Genomic DNA, 17214 nt, shown 5'->3' with positions numbered 1-17214 from the left:
TAGCATTTGAAATGTAAATGAAGAAAACACCTAATTAAAAAATAATAAATTAAAAAAAAAAAGGACTGTAGCTAGCCACTAGTAATATAAATAGTAGAAACAAGACCTTAGATGGGAAGATTAAGAGGGCACCAGTGAAGAATGAGACCTGTGTTCTAGCTTTGCCACTTGTCTATGAATTTTGGCAAGTGACTTCCTCCCTGCAATTCAGTTCCTCCCAGGGAAGTATCTGATCACTATTTTCTTTTGCTTCTGATCACCTGTTTTTAAAGTCTTCAGTTAATCGTTTCTGGCACCCAGTACTGTGTCAACTCTTATGTAAAAATATTACATTCATATGTGATTTAGCTTACCAAGAAAGCCAAGTCATTCTAACACACAAACGAATTCATACCAGACAGTAAACTTAGCACATCATTGCTGACACCTGTGAGGAGCTGAGAATCTGGGAGTCTTTAGTGAGCAGTAGAGAGCATGGGCCTTCATGAAGCTGGTGCTATTACCAGATTGATATCTGTAGTCTATGTCCCACTCCGTCTCCATGTGCTTCCTATACTACGCTTGCTAGTAGTTTCTGAACACTTATAACTTAAGTTGCATTAATTCAGCCAGCCACCTGCTCTTTCTGAGACACAGACAGCCTGATGAGCTGATGACTTTGGCTTGAGCCAGAACTTTTATGTCAAAGGAGGTGCCCACCTGTAATGTTTTCAGGCTGGCACTAATAGCTGCCCCAGGCCACCGTTAGGGATGAGTAGAACTCAGAGGTGAACTGAGAGTACAATAATCATTTGTATTGGTACATTTGGCATAATTGTTGATGAGGAGAATCATATAGCACACACAAAAGTCTTGCTTCTCCTTTTACACACATTAGTCAGGTTGAAAACATTTCTGATACCAGCAGGGGGTGATGGTAGCTGTGAGCCAGCTGGTAGACATTGGCTCTAGACATCGATCATTTCTGATCCTCTTGATTTTCATGGAGGCAAATAATTTCATCTAGAATTTGGTTTATTGGCTGTATATACTTTCAGGAGGACCCCCAAATAAACATTTTGTCTTTTGTAACACCGTATGTATTTAGAGCCAAGACTTTGTCTCTAGTACTATAAAAAAGTTCAACTGGGAAAATTCTTGTACTAAAATCTCAAAGTTCTTTCTTTAACTTTGATTTTTTTTATAGCTTTTGACCATATTTGGGAACTTTCTAGAGAAACCAGTTGTCATGGAAATGTTCAGCCCACATTACAGCACATTATTGAACATGTTTAATGCAGAGTTGGATATGTGTAAGCAACTGTATGATGAACACATGAAGCAGGTGAGTGGTGGAAGGATTTGGAAATGTCATCCTATCATGGTAATGATCATCAAATAGAACCATTTTCACTGTGGGTAAAGATTAGATTTATTAGATAAATTACACATTAGGATTAGTAATTAGTGTTATTATATATAGACATTAGGTATTTCTTACTGTTAGGGATTGAACCAGAGACATTTAGGAAGGAAAAAACTCTATCACTAAGCTACTCTAACAACTGAATGCCTTTATTTAATGGTTTTCTTATAGAAATGAGAAACTTGCTTTGGGATCCTGGCACTTCATTAATGAAGTTATTGCTCACCATGTTTAATGCCACTATGAAAGTATAATGAACAGCTGCTTATAAGGTTAGAAGTCACCCTAACTAAGTGTCCCTTTTCTTCCTCTTCATGAAAATGTCAACATGCAGATTGAACACGGGCATGAAATCCTGAACAAGAATATGCCATTCACCTCTGGAAATATTAAGTGGGCCAGAATGCTCCTTGAACGCCTTCAAATGTTCTGGTCAAACTTTACATCTCTTCATTATCTGTGAGTAGTTAGCCTTACTCTGTGGTGAATTGTGCTGATGTTATAGGTGTTTGAGTATGGAGACAGGATCTCTGCAGCCCACACGGTCCTCAAATGCGTTCATTAGGTAGCCATGGATGACCTCAAAGTCCTGAGTTTACTGCCTCCAGTTCTCAGATGTTAGAATCATAGGCAAGTATCACCACACCTGACTGACTTTCACACAAGGAAGTGGCTGTCAGTACTAGCGCTTGAGGATTCATTGGCCTGCTCTGGTTTGGTTGGGTTTGATCTGGTGAGAAGGCTTTATCACATGACTTTGGAAGATTTTATGGGACTCATAACTTCATTTTGTTTATACTATTTTCTGCTCCTTTTGTCTTTTAATGTCTTCTTTTCATTCATTGTCTGGAAAGTTTAATTATTTTATTTCTTTCCATCGAGCTCTCCTACTTTGTCACATAGTCCTCTGTGCTCTTCCTGCTAGAAACTGGTAACTTGTTGACTCTTACTAAAGTCTTAGGTCTTTGGGGCCTTTATATCCCATTTATAACTACTTTTTGTATTTTTTCCTTTAATTTATTTATTTACTTTACATCCTGATTCCAGCCTTTCTTCCCCCAATTCCCACCTCACACCTCCCTTTCCCAACTCCCCTCCCTTTAACCTCAAAGAAGAGGAGCCCCCCCCCCCCGCGGCCCCTCTCCCCCCCGCATGGGTGACAGCCCACTCTGGCACATCAAGAATAAGCACATTCTCTCCCATTGAGGCCAGACAAGGTAGTCCAGCTAGTAGCAAATGGATCCAAAGAGAGAGAACAGAGTAAGAGACAACCCGGCTCCAATTGTTAGGGGATCCACATGAAGACCAAGCTGCATATCTGCTATATATGTGTAAGGGACCTAGGTCCTTGGTTGGGAGTATAGTCTCTGTGATCCCCCAAGGGCCCACCTTAGTTGACTATGTAGGTTTTGTTGTAGTGTCCTTGACCCCTCCAGCTTGTACAATCCCTCTACTCATTCTTTCACAAGACTCCCCACACTTGGCCTAATGTTTGGCTATGTGTCTCTGCATCTGTTTCCATCAACTGCCAGATGAAGCCTCTCAGAAGACAGTTATGCTAGGTTCCTGTCTACAAGCATAGCACAGTATCATTAACAGTGTCAGAGGTTGACTCACTACCATGGGATAGAACTCAAATTGGGCCAGTTGTTGGTTGGCTATCCCCTCAATTTCTGCTTCATCTTTATCCCTGTGCATCATGTAGGCAGGGCAGATTTGGGGTTGAAGGTTTTATGAGTGGGTTGATATCCCCCTCCCTTCACTGAAAGTCGCTCCTGGCTACAGGAGGTGGCCACAAATTGCCTCTAAGTAGATGCGATTTTAAAGCACTGTGTGGCTTTCATTGCTTCTCCCTCTGATCTTTATAATGTTCAATCCTGTTCTCTATTGTTAAATAAGCTGCACCCTGTGACATATGTAGAAAAGTAGAGAAACCTTGTTGCTACAGATTTCCAGACAGTCCTGATGAGGCTGCAGTCTGTCAGAAGTATGCTGAAATGACCACTTTGCTGGATCAATTTGAAAGTCACATCTATAGTGAATGGAGAAGAAATGTGGACGAAACCTGTGAATTTAATCTGAATCAGCCCTTGGTTAAATTCAGTCCCATAAACGGCCTTCTTAGTGTCAACTTTGACCCAAAGGTAAGACTTTGCCTTTCTAAGTGCATTAAAGATGCAGCTACTGTCCCTGAAACCTTCCCTGATGATGGAGGCACTCACTTCAATTATTTAAACTCTATTTTGGGGAAATGGCAGCTCTGGCAGTGGTATGAATTTAAGCTCAAGAAAGAGTTGCTCAGAGAGATTTAGTTGTGTGTGTGTACATGCATGCATGTGTGTTTGGTTGAACTGTGTGTGTGTGTGTGTGTGTGTGTGTGTGTGTGTTTGGTTGAACTCAGGACCTCATAGATTCTAAGCAAACATCTACCAGGGAGCTTATTTATTTAGACCTTTTTTTTAATCACAATGTTCCTTTTTTTTTTCTTTTTTTTTTTGAGATCAAGGCCTCACTGTTACTCAAGATAACTTTGAGCTCACCTTGTAGCTCAGGAAAATGCTGATCTAACAATCCTCTGTCTCTGCCTACTAAGTAGCAGGGATTATAAGCCTGTTTCCACTCCAGCCACTTCCTCCATTCCTTATTAATTAATTAACATCTTCCATTTATTACTTTACCACCCCATACTCAGCTGTTGATGAGTTACTGAGGATGGGGGTCTATCCCATCTTTTCTGTGCTCCATGTTCTAGCTCCATGTCAGGCAACTGGGAACGTAGTAACCTTAACTCAGCTGACTGGTTCCCATAGAGTCTACTGGATGGCTTCTGATCTGTCTATTTTCATAATAAATACCAGGTTGTTTTAATTAAACATGAAAGCAAGAGATGAAAAGGAACAAAAGCCTATCATGGTTTTGCCTGATCATGGTGTTTCTGTTTCCCATCATTTCTTTCAAAGGGAAGATAAGCTTGTATCATGGCAGCTAAATTGATGGTAGTTAAACAGTATAACAATCCATTGACATAAAAATGTTAACAGCCAAATAACATCAGGAATGAATAGAATGCTTCTATGGAATAGCTCTTTTTCTGATCATGTTGTCATGTAACAAAGGAAGATTCAAAATCTTTTCAATATATCTGCCCTAATTTCATTACATCTTCTGTCTTTTTATTTTTTTTAAACATTATCTCATGGTGTCAAGATTGGCATTAGACTTGTAGTCTTCCTTAGTGTTGAGTTATAGCCATGGTCCCCCTCGCATGGCTGACTATATAAGCAGGAGTGTGTGTGTGTGTGTGTGTATGTATACTTTCATATGTGCATAATTAGTAAATATGTATATATATGTGTGTGTATATATATATAATGTGTATATATGTGTATATATATGTGTGTATATATATAATGTGTGTGTGTATACACACGGTCACATGCACATACATATACTGAAATTGATTGGTTGATTGATTGATTGACTGATGAATTGACTTTTTTTTGACGTGGGGTCTCATTATATAGACCGGGCTGTCCTCAAACTCAAAGAGATTTACCTGTCTTTGCCTCTCAAGTCTTGGCTGAGGTTAGACATGTGAGCAACCATGCCTAATCACATGTTCCATGAATAACATATATTTTAAACAACCTATCTCGTAGTCTTTTCACTTTCTAGATAAGAGGCACAAAATTTTCTTTTTTGTTTACCTACCATGAATTTGCATGGTAGTAAAGGCAAGCTTCTTTTTAAGTTTCCGGGTTAAAAAAAAAAAAGGAATTTGATGAATTTCAGATAATGAAGAATATTCAGTATTGTGGAGGTATTGTGGAGCCTTCCCTGGAAATCCCAATGAGTACCTAGGAAGTGGGAAGTTGGCTTAATGAATTAGAGGGTCATGCTGAACACCTAACTGCGGTCTATTTCCTAAAACAAATACAAATACCATAATCACCTTATTTTGCTAATAAAAATTCGGTACATTAACATAAATACTGTATGCAGAAAGCTGAGTACTGATTTCTGATTTCATAAAACTATTCTCTTCTCCCCACCCTACACCTCCCGGGTGGATTTAGTGGGTGGTGTTTCAGTGACTTAGTCAGTTTCCATAGTTTGTGGGAGAGATGTCTCTCAGACACACTGTTGGCATTACATGTTCTAAGTTTAATTTTTTTCTGAAAATTGCAATACATTCAAAATAGATAAATAGTAAAATTTTAATACAAACATGAGAACAAGTATAAAAACAATTGCGTGAAGTGGTTTTTAGGGATAATTGAGAGTCTTGTGGTTTTAAGTACCATTAAAATCTTGTTTTCCCTTCAAGAACAACTGTGAGCATTACAGGCATCCACTATGCACAAAGAACCATTAGAAACATCAGTGAACCATTAGCTCTCATTGCATGGAGTTTGTGAATTCTGCAAAGCTCAAATTTTAAGATAAAACTTTAATTAACCAAAAATGGCATATGCTGTAAATATAGCAGAATGTGTGTGTATACACACACACACATATATATATATATATATATATATATATATATATATATATACACATACATATATGTATATATATGTATATATATATATGCATGAAGACATACATTTCTTGGGATGTAACAAAGTATATGTAACAAAAGACTGTTTACTTTGAACCAGAAACACAGTAATTGCTGGATGACATTTAATTATTTCAAGTCAAAGTCAGCTTAACATTGAAAGGTATTCTTATTTTTTGAGACTTATTTTTATTTATTTGAGGGAGAGGGGAGGAGGGAAAGGAACTACATGGAGTACATGGGGGTCAGAGGATAGTTTTGCAGGAGTAGTTTTACTCCTTGCTTCTGAGATTGACTCTTGTTTCTACTGCTGCACCAACTCCATGAGCTTCTAGCCAATCCTGTCTCCACGCCATGTGATTGTAGGAGTTCTTAAGACTGCAAATGTGAACACATCTGTGGTTTGTTTGTTTGTTTGTTTGTTTTCCCCATGGGATCCAGGGACTGTGTTGAGGTTGTCAGGCTAGCATAGCAAATGCTTCTATTCACTATCTACCTTGTTGGCCCAGAAATATATTCTTAAAGTATGAAATAATCCTTACTATTCTTGGAATAGCTTGTGGCGGTGCTGAGAGAAGTCAAATACCTTTTGATGCTGAAGAAGTCCGACATACCAGATTCAGCTTTAGGCATTTTCCAGAAAAGGAACATTATTTTAAAGGTTTGTGACTTTTGATAGTTGGTATCTCTGAGATAAAATATTTTGAATTTTATTTCTTAGTTTGGAGACCTGTGGCATCTGATCCCTTTGAGATAGTGGTATTAACATATCTGGCTCTTTTTGTTTTGTATCTTCTTGCTTGGCTGGTTTGTCTTGTTCAGTACATTGGGAATCTTGAGCTCCTTGTACAAGGCTACAATAAGCTGAAACAGACCCTTCTGGAAGTGGAATACCCTCTCATTGAGGATGAGCTTGGAGCCATTGATGAGCAGCTCAGGGTGGCTGCAACCTGGCTGACATGGCAAGATGACTTCTGGGTCTACATGGAGAGGGTGCAGGTGGCCACTGCTGAGCTAGAGTGCAGAGTGTCACAGACTCAGAGCAACATGCGAACAATCCAGCAAACCATGCAGGCCTGGGCTGAGTGGCCACTGCTGCCCCGGAGGGAGACCAGAAGAGAGGCTGCCTTGACCTTGGATGACAAGGGGGATCTATTTGCAAAAAAATACAAGCTGATCCGAGAAGATGGTTGCAAGATACACAACTTGGTAGAGGTAATGGCTTCCAACATTTCAATGTCTATAGGGTTTTTTATTTAGTAAAGAGCAGCAAATGCTAAACTTAATGTTGTAGATCAAGCCTGAGAAGATGATAGATGGTTTGGGTTGAGTTTAAGGTGTAATGATTTGTGTTAGTCCCCTGTGGTTTGTGTAGCCCCCACTCCTCATTCCCAAGGGAGAGATGTGACTATAAGGCACAATGACCAAACTGAAACTATAGAGATGGATTCCTTGTTTGTTCCAGCTAATACCATTGGTTGCTATTTAATTCTACCATTTGATTGGCTGGTGTCAGCCACCATGTTTTCATGATCTCCTAAGAATGGCAGCAGTAATCACTCTGCCAGGGCTACACAGAGAAACCCTGTCTCATAAAACCAAAAAACCAAACCAAAACAAAACAAAACATTTGGGTTTTTTGGATCTAGAGAGATGGTTCAGTGGTTTAGAACACTCTCTGCTCTTGTAGAGGACCTGGGTTCCATTCTCAATATCACATAACAGCTCATAACCATCTGTAACTTCAGTTCCAGCGGATCCATACACTCTTCTAACCTTCGTGGGCACAAAGCACATGTAACATAATATAAATCTCTATATGTATGTATGTATTTATGTATGTATGTATGTATGCATGTATATATGTATGTATTTGTGCCTTTCAAATTACCAACAAGCAGTATTCTAAGGTAAAGAATTGAAGAAACAAAACAAAACCAAAGGGAGAAGCAAGAACTAAAAGCAAGAAAGTTGAGAGAAGACACATAAGACACTATATCATGGAGCTGATGCTCTGGTCAGGAAAAAAGGCAAGAAAAATAAGTAGCTATTATGTCAGTTACAACTAAGGCAGCCATGTAAAACAGCAGGGATTATAGGCTAGGGGCAGAGTCAGGAACAAGAAAGCTAAGCTTTAAATGGAGACCTTAGGAGCCCTCTTCACTAAAGGACAAGTCCTGCAGAAGGCTGAGGGGAGTAAGTAGCAAAAGAGCCTAAGGTCTGACATGTGGTACCCTGGCCTACCCAAGGATCATTGTGAAGGTCCGCATCACTGATAAGGAATGTAAATGAGGAATGGTGCTAGGGATAGCATTTAGAGTGGACCATGTGCACATATCACAGGGTTGGTAGCTATGGTGAAGGCTTTGACCTGATGGGAGACTCTGCTCAAAGCTGCTTCTGTTAAGGGTAAGCTGCAAGAAGGCAGGAAGCAGGAGACAGAGCTAGTCAGGAGCATCATGATCCACTGAGAAATGGTTTAGCCTAGGTCATGAGGACGTTGATCAAGACTGGCATGAAATAAAAGAGGAAACCAACTTCAACAGAAGCAATGAAGACCGCTCTCCCTGGGAGGGGAGGCTGTGCGTCGCAGCACAGGGGACTCAGTGTTCTGTAGAATTTGAATGGGGCCATGCCTGTTGGGGAGGAGGTCTTCTCTCAAAAATGTATTGTCCTTAGTTCTACCTCTGTAGTTTTACATAGGAACTGTCTGTGCCAACAAATATCCTTTAGTATGGAGGCCTCCATGTCAGGATTTGCTAGAGATGTTTTTACAGTTTAGTAATGATGAGGTTTGGATATATTTTAAAGGAAGAGCCAATGAGACATGCTATAGGGAGTAAGAGAAATCAAGGTTTCAGATTTGAGCAGATTGGCAAATGAGGTCTCTGATAAGGGGAGAAGGTGTTGAAACAGGAAAGTGTCAGTCAGAGATGGTTCTCAAAGATGTTGATACAGGTGGTGTTGGAAGTGTCTTGTGTTTAAGGCACAAGTCCAGGAGACTAACACAGAATAGATAACCAAAAAGATGTCTGTCTGTATGTATGTATGCATGTATTAGACAAGAATAAGTAAGAATTGGTTGTAGATGAGGAAGAGATCCTTGCAGTATATTCCATGAGGTTAGGAAAGTAGGAGGATTCCTTTTGAAAGGGGACGGTGATGCTCTGAAAGGAACAGAGTGGGAAGAACTCACCTTTGTTCCATTCCACACTTAGGAACTAGAAATGAAGGCCAGAGTTGAACATGAGCTGAGCAAAGTAGAAACCATTGGCGACCTTGGCAAAGAGACTTGAAAGTGTGTGTAAGCCTCGTTAGGAGTAGGCTGACTAGAGAATGGTAGAAATGGACATGACCATGCAGATGGTTCTAGAAAGAACCTGCTTTTCCCTAAACATGTAAAAGTTCATCTCTTCTGCAAATCTTGGCAGTGGAGCAAAGTGTTTCTGGTGTGGCTGATGTATCAGAGAAGCCCTGCCCTGCGGATGGGAGAGGATGGTGATTTCCAGTCCTGCACAGTTGCTGGCTTCCACCAGTATGACCCTGAATATATCACGAGCCTTTGTTTTTCATATCTTCCATGGGAGGCTGAACGAGATGGTCTTTAGGATTTTCCCCCCTTGCTCTTGTAGTTATCGTTTTGCCTTCTGGTAACCACAAAAGAAAAGGCTGTTGTATCAGGTTCTCAGAATGTGCGCTACATGCATACAGGGTACAAGTGTGGATGTTGCAGATACAGGGCAGGAAACACAACCTCTCCAAGAGAAGTAGCCCTTACATTCAAAGACAGCAAACTCATAGGATTCCTATCCCCACCTTGGACATATTCCAATGTCCCAGAATAATTTCCTCAGAAGGACATAAGGAAATCTCTTTATTTACATAAGAGCCCTAGATAGCAAAATTTGAGACAGAGCAAGAACTAGAGCCTGGGGCATAATATTTTGGGAACTAGTATATTTCTTGCCTGTATTTGAAGATAGCAATTTTCATGTTGATTTTTCTTCTTAAGGTTACTTTTTAAACACATGTGGTATGTGAGCTTAGTGCTATACTACTATAAAATCCTGTAGCATTTGCCTTCTACCTCAAGGTTCTATAACCTTAGGTTTGAATGTTTCAGTGCCATGCACAGAAATGCAATCCTTTCTTCAATGTGGTGAGCTTTCCTTTTATGTTGGTCATCATTAACCCCAACCCTCTATTGCTTTGTTTTTAGGAGAACCGGAAGCTCTTCAGAGCTGATCCTTCCCTGGATTCCTGGAAAATTTATGTGGAATTCATTGATGACATTGTGGTGGAAGGCTTTTTTCAGGCCATCTTGCATGACCTGGACTTCTTCCTGAGGAACACAGAGAAACAGTTAAAACCTGCACCATTTTTTCAAGCACAAATGCTCTTAATGCCCCCAGAGATTGTGTTCAAACCTCCTTTAGAAAGAGAGGCTGGGGATGGCTTTTACGATCTGGTGGAGGAAATGTTGTGTGGCAGCTTCAGAGTGTCTGCCCAGATGGGGCGCGTGGCGGCACACCTGGACATCGCAGACTACCAGGTAATCTCTCAGGAACCAAACTGGGATAGTGAGGAGCCCCAGAAAGAAACCCGTAAAAGCAACACAGGACTTTTAATATTTTTATTTTAATTTTCTTTGGTTGAGTATTCTTCGTTGAAAAATTACCTGGAATAATGTTATGGTAAGAATTCTTTCATTGAAAACACGTTTGGTTTCCTTTGGTTTAGAACGATATGGATAACATGTTAGGCCTGGCGGAGGTCCGGCAGGAGATAATGAATAGAGTTGCTGCTGTCATCAACAAAGTCTTGGAGTTCAGAAGTTCTCTGGAGACCTACTCTTACCTCTGGGTGGATGACCGGGTAGAGATTCTAAGGCAGTTTCTCCTGTATGGCCATGCTGTGCCATCTGAGGAAATGGATGCTCCTGCAAGTGAAGACATCCTGCAACCACCAACACTAGAACAATTCAAAGAACAGGCAAGGCGACACCTTAGAATTTAGTTCTATTAACTGGCTTTCCATGCTGTTGCTATATAGCTGTTTATTTCCTAATCTTACAGATTGACATTTACGAGGCTTTGTATATTCAGATGAGCAAGTTTGATGACTTCCGAGTATTTAACAGTTGGTTCAAGGTAGACATGAGACCTTTTAAGTTGAGCTTGCTCAATGTGATCAAGAAGTGGAGTTGGATGTTTCAAGAGCATCTGCTAAGATTTGTCGTCGACAGGTAGCCTTGACCTCTGTGTTTGAAATGGTACTAGCCCTTGACAAAAGTTGGCTTGTGGGTTGTGAAAATGGCTGTCAGTGACCTTGTCATATAGGAATGAGAACCCAAATTCACTCTCCTGTACCTATGTAAACACTGCGTGTGGTGAAATATGCTTGTAACCCCAGAGGTAGAAAGGTGGAGACACATTCCCCAGGGTTTGCCAGCCAGCCAGCCAGTCAGCCAGTCAGCCATCCATAACCAGCATGTTCTAGGTTTAGTGAGAGACCCTGACTCAAAACCAAAATAAGTTGTGTGGAACCTAAAGGATGGTACCTGAAGTTGGCCTCTGCCTCCATATGTATACCCACAGCTGACTGATTTGTAGTTGACAAATTAATTCCAAGAGTATTTGTACTGCTAACATTAGAGTAGGTTTAACAAACAATGTTTATACATAATGAAAATAATATCCCATCAAGCCTTGTAATACTCATACATGAATGAACTTAAAATCCTTCTGTCTGGTGAAAGACAGCAAATATAGTAGGTCACATACAGTATTACTCCATTTATATAAAGTGTCATTACAAGCAAGAACAGAGACAGAAATTGGTAAGCAGTTGCCAGGGACTGGAGAATAGGTCTTAGCATGGTGTGGAGGAGGAACTGGGAAATGACATGAAGGGATGCTTATATCAGGTGATGGGTAATCGCTCATTCTGTCTTCCTGTTATGAGGAACAGATCTGCTTCGAAATGTGTGATTAAGATGTTTTCATTAACCAAGCTTATGTCCATACACATGTACATTTTCATTACAGTCTGAGTGAGCTGCAAGGATTCATCAAGCAGACAAATGCAGGACTTCAGAGACAGCTGTGTGAGGGCGATCATGATGGCTTAGTTGACATCATGGGTCACCTTCTGGCTGTAAGAAGCCGACAGAGAGCTACTGATGAGCTCTTTGAACCTCTGAAAGAAACGATCATGCTTCTGGAAAGCTATGGCCAGAAAATGCCCGAGCAAGTCTATGCCCAGCTGGAGGTAAGTGCTCATGAAAAACGCCCAGTTGCCAGCAGCCGTGTGACTCCTTCAGCCAGGCACTTGACACACAATATGAACTGCAGATGAAAACTGTGTTTTCATGGTACTGGTAAAAAAACTGAAGCTGAAAAAGATTAATTTTTCCAGGTCATAGAGGTATAAAGCCAGCCAACAATCACCTATGTGCTTCATAAGATAGATCTTCTCATCCACTGTGGCACCGTGGTCCCGGTGACTTGGTGGATGACAGCCTCCCAGTGTTATCATCATTTTCTTGTGTACAGAGCAACCATATCCTTACTCTTCTGCTCCCCCAGTTGCCTGCAATCCGAGCAGCTGTGATTGGAAATATGGCACAGATGTGATGGTAAAGAATAAAAAACCAGAGTCTGGTCTGGATGGGGAAATCTCTGTTTTCCAGTTAAATTTCTGTTTGACACTGCCTGGGCTCAGAAACATTTGGTGACTGGTGTGTGCCAGTGTATGAGCAAGTTCTGTTTAATTTTAACTGAATTTATAAGCAAAAGGAAAACCTTATAGTTGAGCCTCTGTTGCTGTGCATATTGGTGTTCCGTTGATGGTTGAGTGGAGGTGAGCTTGCAATGGCCTTTGTAAATGTAGCCAGTGGGTGTCTCAGCCAGAGCTTGCATTGAGCTCTGTTCATCTAGTATAGTAGTGGTCAGAGCATACAACTCAAATTTAGATTTGTGTGTACATGTGAGTGTCTATGTGTGCAGAGGCCAGAGGAGGGCATCGGGTGTACTGCTCTTTCATTTAGTTCCCCCTGAGATCTGGTCTTTCATAAACCCAGAGCAAGACTGACAGCCAGCAAACTCTCCTAATCCCCCTGCCTCTGCCCCCCCAAAGCTATGGGCTTACAGTATGCATGTACCACTCAGATATTTAAATGGTTATTAGAGTATGGACCTTGGTCCTTATGCTTGTACAGCAAGCTCTCACACGTACTGAGTTATGTCTCCAGCTAAAAATTCTGGTTTTCAGTACTGTGAAATCAGCTCTCATCTATCTGCCTTGCCAAACTAGGTCATACTTGGAGTCCATTTCCTTTCGTTAACATATTTCATGTGAGGTATTTTGTTTCTTTGTTTGTTTCAAATTATTGCTTTATTTGTCTGTTTTTGATATTTCCAACTTATTTTGGTTATTTCTTTCTTATTCAGAAGAACTTGACAACTAAGCTAACATGAATGTAGTATGTTGAATGTACATTTAAGTGGGATTTGGTGTTAAACAGTGTGGTAGAGTCACCAATTCTGCTCAGTGCCATGGTTGTTCTCTTCCCCGAGCCAAGCCCTATTCTTCAATCCATGCCAGCCCTTTTCTCTGTGGATTTATTTATTCTAGGTCATACAAGGTATAGCTTGTGGTATCTGACTTCACCTGAGGTAATTTCTTGAAGCCTACTCACTTTGTAACATTAACAATATTTTGTCCCCTTTTCTGGCTAAATGATGTTCCATTGTAAGCCTATACTGTACTGTTTATATCTCTGTGCTCATGGGCATAAGATCTGCCTCCACCTTTGCTAGTGTGAGTTGTTTTGCTTCGAACATCGATGCGTGGATATTTGAATATCTGTTTTCACTTCTGTCTGGTGTGTACAGAGGAATGGACTTGCTGGGTCATATGATAGTTTTATTCATGACTTTTTGAACAACTGCTAGAATGGTTTTTACATGGGTGGTATCTATATATCTATCTATATTTTAAACAGGATAAAAATGCAACAATGTATTATTACAAGTGTTCTCTGACAGGAAAGGGTACAGAGAACTACTGTGTATGAATCATTCTGTATTATATGAAACTCATCTTAAGGTGCTAGATTTGGCAAGGTGACAAACTGAGCAGACAGCTGCAGAATAACATGGAGAGACCAAATGACTACAGTAGCATCTGTTACAAAGATTGTTGTATTTACTTAGTTTTTAACATTTTTTTTCCTACAATGTATGTTGGGGGATAGTGCATATCTGGAGGTCAGAGGACAACTTTCATGGTTTGGTTCTCTGCCGCTATCATGTGGGTTCTGGGGATCAAACTCGGTCTTGGTGACACTTTACCCTCTAACCACTTCATTGCCCTAGTAATTATTCTTAAAAGATGATTTTGGGTGTTCTTTGGGTCAGATCTTGGACCTTGTCATGTATCTCACAGAAAAGCCAGTTATGACATAATTCATCAATGAAGGGAATTATCCATTTCCTCCAGGATTTATAGTATGAATTTATGAACATTTGACTCCCCAAAGATTTGATTATATTGAAAATATTAGACTTTCAGTGTTACAGAAGCAGGCTACTGATAGACTGATTAGGAGAAATTAAGTTGAGGTGTAACTTTAACTAAATAACTTGGGCAGTTTGTGATCTATCTATCTATCTATCTATCTATCTATCTATCTATCTATCTATCTATCTATCTATCTAATGTGCTTGTGTCCTGAGAGTTTCAGTGTCATTCCATGGGCCTTTACATCCAGAAAGGTGGCCTTTATGTGCAGTATTATTCTGTGTATAGTAGTCCTCTATTTTCAATAGGCCATTATGTGTAGTAGTCTTCTATGTGCAGTAGGCCTCTATGTGCAGTAGTCACCTATGTGTAGTAGTCTTCAATGTGCAGTAGGCCTCTATGTGCAGTAGTCTTATATGTGCTGTAGGCTTCTATGTGCAGTACTCCTCTATTTGAAGTACTCCTTCAGTCTGCTCTCTACTTGACATTTCTGTTCTCATTTTAATTCAGTCCTTACTATCCTCCAACCCAGATAACAGTAGATATCTGCTTAGTCTACCTCATCCCTCCTCATCCCTTGCCTACAGTCTACTCTGTCGTAACACAGAGGTTCTAATCACAGGTCTTACCAACCCCATCTCTCCCAGCCCTCATTCACTGTGCCTCACATTCAATTACCTCCTTCCTGAGTTGAATCCATTCCATTAGACTTTTGACATTATCTGCTCTTTCTGTTTTTAAGAAAATGTATTCTCATCAAGTAAAATGTTGTTTAGAATCTATAAACACATGGCAGGTCTGCCATGTTTAAGGAAGGTAAAGGGCCTAAGCTGTCTCCTTTAACCCTCCCTAGCTTCCTGGCCATGGCTTCTGATGGGATGCTGAATAATACTGAATTTGGATTGTGTTCTTGTTATTGTTTGAGCTTTGGCCTCACATATTCCAGTTGGGCCTCAAACTTGCTATGTGGCTAAGGTTCATTTTGAATTTCTTTCATTCCCATTCCTGGCCTCTACCTCCTGAGTCACTGTGATTATAAGCAAACAACATCATGCCAGGGATAGAACATAGAACCACATGATGCAGGATTTTGATAAGAGCAGGCAAAAGATAGGCCACATGTTTTAGATCCCAAGTCTGCTGGTCCCTGAGTTGGAGGGGTTCCTGTTATGATGCTGTATTGCTTTATAACTGTGTTGACCTGTGACTGGTTGGCTTTCTGAGGAACATTAGTACAGTACAGTGTACCCTGTGAAGTAGCTCTGTGCATGCCTTTTTTTTTTTTTTCATTTTTTTTCTCTTGGAGTCTCTATGCTAATTAAAGTCAAAGGATATGTGTCACCTCTGGCGTACCCTCTCCACACATGTACTGCATATACCTGGCACAGTGTCTTTCTCATAATCTACAGTCAATCGATTGTTTAATCAGAGGGTTTCAAAGTAGTTTGTAGAGACTTTGAATTTCACAGTTCAGCTCAACAAGTAATGTCCACGTCTCAGAGCCTGGCTTTGTATGACAAAACAAGTTCACTGTCCTTGGACACAGGCATGGCTCTTTAATTTAAAAAAAAAAAAAAAGGTCAGTTGCTCTTTATCTGTTTGCACTGTAGGCAGGGAAGGCAGAGTGGAGGTGGTATCTCAACTGTTTATTTTATGCTGGCTTTGTTTAGCATCAAGTAGGGATTAACCTTCCCTTCTCCTTTGCCTCTTAAATTCCTTCAAAAATTACTCTTTGCCAAACATGGACCGACTTTAATGCTAAAACTCACCGACACGATCCTGTAAGTCATGACAAGAGAAAGAAATAGTCATACTGTAGCTTTTCCCTACCTAGACCAAAGTTTCAAAGCAAGCTTTTTTGTTTTGTTTTGTTTTGTTTTGTTTTGTTTTGTTTTGTTTTGTTTTTTGAGACAGGGTTTCTCTGTGTAGCCCTGGCTGTCCTAGAACTCACTTTGTAGACCAGGCTGGCCTTGAACTCAGAAATCCGCCTGCCTCTGCCTCCCGAATGCTGGGATTAAAGGCGTGTGCCACCACACCCGGCTTTTTTGTTAATTTTTAAAAATATACATTAAATTGCTAAAGATACCTGACTTACATTTTTGGTTTCTAGAAACCAGTAAAGTTATGCCCAGTGCACTTTAACTGTGTGCATGCATGCATGTGTGTGAATGTGTATATGTGTGTATGTACGTATATATGAGCGTGTATGTATGCATGTGTATATGTATATGTATGTGTGTATACATTTGTGTATCTGGGTACGCGTATGCATATCTTTTCACATGCACGTGGAAGTCACATTTTAATGATGCATATTTTCCTTAATCACATTTTTTGAGAGAAGGTCTTTCACTGAACCTACAGTTCAGCCATTTGGCTAGCTGGCTAGTAAGCCCCAGGAATTCTCCTACCTTGGTGCCCTCCCCCTTGGAAGCCCCGAGGATTACAGGTTTACACTGTCATAGCTAGCTAAAAATCAGAACTCAGGAACTTGCCCTGCAAGCACTTCACTGATTGACCTCCCCCCGACCCCCAACTCTTTAATTTTATTCCCATGATTGCAGAGTGATTTGGAGATGAGTCTTTATTTTGAAAGATTTCTGCCAGTTTTAACATAAAAGCAACTCTGGGGCTGGTGAGATGGCTCAGTGGGTAAGAGCACCCGACTGCTCTTCCGAAGGTCCAGAGTTCAAATCCCAGCAACCACATGGTGGCTCACAACCAT

At 40.5% G+C, this 17214-nt stretch overlaps 1 protein-coding gene across 1 annotated transcript in view; it reads left to right on the top strand.

Annotated features, from left to right (window-relative positions):
* The window catches only part of Dnah11 (dynein axonemal heavy chain 11), a 309803-nt gene that overhangs the window by 48142 nt on the left and 244447 nt on the right, over window positions 1–17214 (top strand). Inside the window, exons 10-18 of the mRNA XM_029484410.1 lie at window positions 1187–1324; window positions 1740–1864; window positions 3354–3549; window positions 6523–6627; window positions 6789–7181; window positions 10186–10518; window positions 10707–10958; window positions 11042–11211; window positions 12014–12236. Coding sequence (XP_029340270.1) covers window positions 1187–1324; window positions 1740–1864; window positions 3354–3549; window positions 6523–6627; window positions 6789–7181; window positions 10186–10518; window positions 10707–10958; window positions 11042–11211; window positions 12014–12236 — 1935 coding nt within the window. The remainder of the gene's footprint in view (window positions 1–1186; window positions 1325–1739; window positions 1865–3353; window positions 3550–6522; window positions 6628–6788; window positions 7182–10185; window positions 10519–10706; window positions 10959–11041; window positions 11212–12013; window positions 12237–17214) is intronic.

Source organism: Mus caroli, chromosome 12 (genome assembly GCF_900094665.2).
Source record: "Mus caroli chromosome 12, CAROLI_EIJ_v1.1, whole genome shotgun sequence".
NCBI lineage: Eukaryota > Metazoa > Chordata > Mammalia > Rodentia > Muridae > Mus > Mus caroli.
Note: the sequence above shows the minus strand (reverse complement) of the source record. Positions and strands in the feature narration are given on the sequence as shown.